This window comes from Penaeus japonicus, unplaced genomic scaffold (assembly GCF_977035675.1).
Source record: "Penaeus japonicus unplaced genomic scaffold, GWHDUDI00000001_assembly GWHDUDI00000030, whole genome shotgun sequence".
Lineage (NCBI taxonomy): Eukaryota > Metazoa > Arthropoda > Malacostraca > Decapoda > Penaeidae > Penaeus > Penaeus japonicus.
Window position 1 is genome coordinate 17925989 of NW_028234432.1, and position 5000 is coordinate 17930988.

The following is a 5000-nucleotide window of genomic DNA, read 5'->3' on the forward strand; positions in this document are numbered from 1 at the left end:
TGACATTGTCTTTGCTGTTATTAAATTATGTTTTTTGATTTTCCTTATATGATTTCATTTACTGACAACTTACCAATGAAGATATTAAAAGTTTTAAAGCACTGATATTCAGTAAAGTCATGAGGTAGATTTTCTTTATTGCAGGGATATATAAGATCATTGGTCATGTTGGTTACATTAGATGTAAATTGATAATGTAGTAATTAAACTAATCTAAGAAAGGTTGTTGTGATAGTTAAATATTAACCCATTGGTCGCAGTTTTAATAAAATGTGTATACAGTCATGAGGCGTGTTTATATTTTATGGCACAGTGCCATCTACGTCTACGACCGACCCTGCCTTGGCAGCAAATCATGCCATCTGCTGTCAATGGATTAAACCTTTATAAATGCAGATTCTCCAACTTGTGCTCCCCCCCTACATCTGAAAATGATAGATTTTTCAAGTTTCATAAAGGGAACTTTGGGTCTTGATTTTACACGCCAGAAAATGTAATTAATGGACATATATCAAATAAATTCTTACAAATTGCAGTGTCAAAACTGTAAAAAATTACTCTGTTACCCTCCTCATTTTATGAGTGAAATGGGAATGAATAAAAGTAAACATGTAAATGAAACATGGATAAAGGAACATCTAGATATTTTTCATAGAAAGCACCAGTTTTTGAGAGGCTGTACACAGTTAAGGCAAATACAGCTAACTGTACAAGATGCAGCAAACCATCATCATTGGAAATGGGCCTTTTGGGGTTAATGATATTTTAATGATTAAGGATACATATAGAATATATTTCATGTTTGTTCTTATTTTCAGGGATGGGAAGTCGGTCTCATGAACCCCCATATTCCCGCTGATTGTGGAGGTCTTGCACTGGGAACCTTTGAAGGATGTCTCATTACAGAAGAGATTGCTTATGGATGTACAGGCATCCAGACAGCCATGGAGGCTAATAACCTTGGGGTGAATTGATATAGAGTATTTTGTTGAAATGATTTTGCTTTTATAGATATTCATTAATAACAAATCCAATATCTTTATATTTGATTATATATATGTATAACTAAACTGCATTTAAGTACTTATGATTGTGTGGTCATTTGCAGCAAATGCCAGTAATCATTGCTGGTAATGATGAGCAGAAGAAAAAATACCTCGGTCGCATGACAGAGGAGCCTTTGATGTGTGTAAGTAGAAGTATTATGAATAGAATCTGCATTTAATTTGAAACAATTGCTACATATATTATCCATGGCTAGTAATGACAAAAAAGGGACCTCTAGTAGGGGAAGAATGTACTTGAGGAAGTATCACTAATGTTGGGGTCCATTTGAAGGCCTATGGAGTGACTGAACCTGGTGCTGGCTCAGATGTGTCAGGAATCAAAACCCGAGCAGAGAAGAAGGGTGACGAGTATGTCATCAATGGGCAGAAGATGTGGATCACCAATGGAGGAGTTGCCAACTGGTATTTCCTGTTAGCCCGCACTAAGTAAGTGTATTTTTCTTCACTGTTTGTATGTGTGTTCAGTTTCCCCCCCCCCTCTCTCTTTTCTCTTTTTCTGAGAGTCAATAATGTATTCAAAATTACATGGAAGTTTTATTGTTATTCAGAGTAAATTTTAATGTTTTTTTCTACTGTATTTACTTATTCTGATTGTTTTTCCATTTTACAGCCCAGATCCCAAATGCCCTTCCTCTAAGGCCTTTACAGGATTCATCATTGATGGCGATACCCCTGGCCTGATCAGGGGACGCAAGGAAATCAACATGGGCCAGCGCTGCTCTAACACCTGTGGCTTTACCTTGGAGGATGTTGTTGTGCCTAAAGAGAATGTTCTCATTGGTCAGTGCTTTAGGCAATCCTTGTATGATTGATTATGAATTCAGAGAAAATTTCAAACTAGAATTTTTAATTTTACTAAGTAATAAAGCAATTAAAAAAAAAAGTACTTGAATATGATATACTATTGTGCTATAAAGACTTGTGCTGTTTAGTACATTTGAAAACTGAATTTATGATATGTAAGATGTAGAAAAGGAATGGGATGAAAATTGAGAGACTGATTATAATGCTGAACAACATGAATATAAATTAGTGTTCTCTTTGAATTTATTTGTTACACTTAAAAGCTTTTTCTCTTAATTTTCTTGCACATAAAATTATTAAACATTTATTTTTTTTTTAATATCTTTTGTCAGTAGAAGGTCTCAAATCAATTATTATACACTGATCATCTTCACACACAGTAACTAATTGGGTATTATTCCACAGGTGAGGGTGCAGGCTTTAAGATTGCCATGGGTGCCTTTGATCGCACTCGACCCCCTGTGGCTGCTGGAGCTGTTGGTCTGTCACAGAGAGCCCTTGATGAAGCCACCAAGTACTCCCTGGAAAGGAAAGCTTTTGGAACTCACATTGCTAACCATCAGGTGAATAGAGAAAAAGAAGAAAAAGAAAATATTTCAAACTGACCATTGCTAAACATATTTATTCATACATTGTATTTTTTATGGCACTGATTTTCCCTACTCCTCCTCCTCCTCCTCCTCCTAATCATATAAGACAATTGATCATTTTTATTCATTTATTAATTGATATTAATTTATTTTAATTATTTTTTTTTGTCTCATGCAGGCTGTGGCCTTCATCCTAGCCGAAATGGCAATGGAGACCGAACTGGGCAGGTTGGCCTGGATGAGAGCAGCCTGGGAAGTTGATCAAGGTCGTCGCAACACTTATTATGCATCCATCGCCAAGGGTTTTGCTGGAGACGCTGCCAACCGTGCTGCCACCAACTCGGTCCAGGTGAGGAATAGGCTTTTGTGTTCTCTCTGAAAGTGTTGTATGAAGGGTATGAAGTTTGGTGTAGTAAAGAATTATGATATATAATCCTCTAAATCTATTCTGTTAGGTGTAATAATGAGGAACACATTTGCAATGGTAAATTGTCAATTACAAGATGAGAATTGGCACAGATTTAGTTTCTTTCTTCTTTGCTTCTATCTTTGGGTACATTTATCTTTGTAGCCAACCATGTTTTGTGAGGAGGGCAAAGAAAGAGTTGTTAGTGATGGATTTTAGTTTTCCTCTTTTTGAAAAAATAAAGAGGAATTTGAATTATTTTACAAAGTATAGAATAAATATTAAAAGTAATAAATCTGTATTCATGGTATATTGTCCCACGAATTAAAACACATTCCCAATTACATCTAACCTTCCGTGTTTGCAGTGTATTTCAGAATGTTGTAATATCACTTACGATTGTCTCTCTTGTTAATCAATAGGTGTTTGGTGGCAATGGATTCAACACAGATTACCCAGCTGAGAAGTTGATGCGTGATGCCAAGATCTACCAGATCTATGAGGGCACAGCACAGATTCAGCGCCTTATCATTGCGAGAGAGCATCTGACTCGTGCCAAGATGGGTCTGATGTAAACACACCAAGTCAAATTTTTCCCAGATTTTTTTAATATGCCTTAAATAATGTAATGGCAACACTATATAGAAAACAAGTAAACTGATTCCATATAGATTTTGTAACAATAATGGGTTATCTCAGATATCTTATCTAGTGTTTAAGAGTTCCTAATTTCTAATTTTTAAGCAAAGAATAGGTACTGGCAAAGTGAAAAAAGAAAGGAATTGTTAACAGGCTTTCTGTTTTCAAATATGTTCATTATTATTTTACAGTAATGTTTTTGTGAAAATTTTTAAAATTAATCTCCTGCTTTAGTACAACATCAGTTTTGTTAATGTTATTAGTTAAGTAACACATCACTGCTATGAAGTTTATTCAGCTTAGCTTCATTGTCCATCAGTAAAATATGAAATATGAATTAAGGAAAGTAATGAGAATTTATGATGAAAAAAGAAATATGAGTAAATATTTCCTAACAGGAGCTTTGTTTTGAATCCATTTCTAAAATACTTCATAAACAGAAAGTTATGGTGCTAGGAAATGGTTGCAAAGAAAAAAGATCAATCAAAGGTTACAAGGAATAGTTCTTCAAAATCAATAGTTATTGTGGAATCAATGAACAATTTATACAAATTAATATATTGAGTGTGCAACAATCAATGCAATATGGTGTAAGTGATCCAGACTATTTTTACTGTATATATTTTTAGAATAAAAGTAATTAAGTATATTGAAAACTCATCTGTGCCATTGTTTAACACACTTCTACATTTTGGCAATAGCAGAGGACAGCAGGTTGACTGTATAGGAACCAAGGTTACGTTCTTTCTCTGCCACTTGCCAAGAGTTACTTACAAGTTTTAATAAATGAATATTAAAGAGTTTGACTTTAAAAGAACACATCAGAAGCTGAAATGCAAATTATGTACCATATTTGCTTTCACATGAATCTCTATTTCATTGGCCAGCATCCTTTGTTTAGAGATATATGGTTGTATCCACACACTCGCCTACATCACTTGAAAAGTCTAATTAGTGGAAAAATTGTATTGGATTTGACTGATCAGTCTAACATTTTAACATCCTATTATTTGCTGTATTCAAGATAAGAAAAGCAGATGTTAGGCCAGTTGATGAGAAAAAAGTGAGATGAGGGCAACTATTTTTATTTCGTTATAAGGCCTATTTATACCGGGAACACGTGCAGTCTGACAGATTTCAATTGAATGTAACTTGCAGAAACACAAAATTAACAATTAAATTTTGTGTTTACCTGATAAAATGCAGTCCTAAAATTTGACCATTTGGAGAAAAAATGTACATTCAAGAGAAGATAAATCTTGCAGTCTGTTTACCATATATAATTTTAATGCTTATTTTCACATTGATTACATATTATTGCTGTAAGAAAGATCCATGTCGGCATTTTTTTTTTTCTCTTTTTTTTCATGTGTTTTTGTTAATTTTAATTTTTATTGAAAAAATACCAAATATATAACATGAAAAGGAATTGTGAGCATGATTGGGAGGTTTCAGTATAGATAGCAGTGATGCTACCAAGCTACTCAACAAACA

At 34.0% G+C, this 5000-nt stretch overlaps 1 protein-coding gene across 1 annotated transcript in view; it reads left to right on the plus strand.

Annotated features, from left to right (window-relative positions):
- Mcad (Medium-chain acyl-CoA dehydrogenase) overlaps nt 1-4166 on the plus strand; it is a 16023-nt gene extending 11857 nt beyond the window's left edge. The window contains exons 4-10 of the mRNA XM_086555165.1: nt 819-965; nt 1109-1189; nt 1339-1493; nt 1678-1847; nt 2277-2434; nt 2640-2810; nt 3290-4166. Of these exons, the coding sequence (XP_086411291.1) occupies nt 819-965; nt 1109-1189; nt 1339-1493; nt 1678-1847; nt 2277-2434; nt 2640-2810; nt 3290-3442 (1035 nt within the window). The 3' untranslated portion in view covers nt 3443-4166. The remainder of the gene's footprint in view (nt 1-818; nt 966-1108; nt 1190-1338; nt 1494-1677; nt 1848-2276; nt 2435-2639; nt 2811-3289) is intronic.
- The last annotated feature ends 834 nt before the right edge of the window (nt 4167-5000 follow it).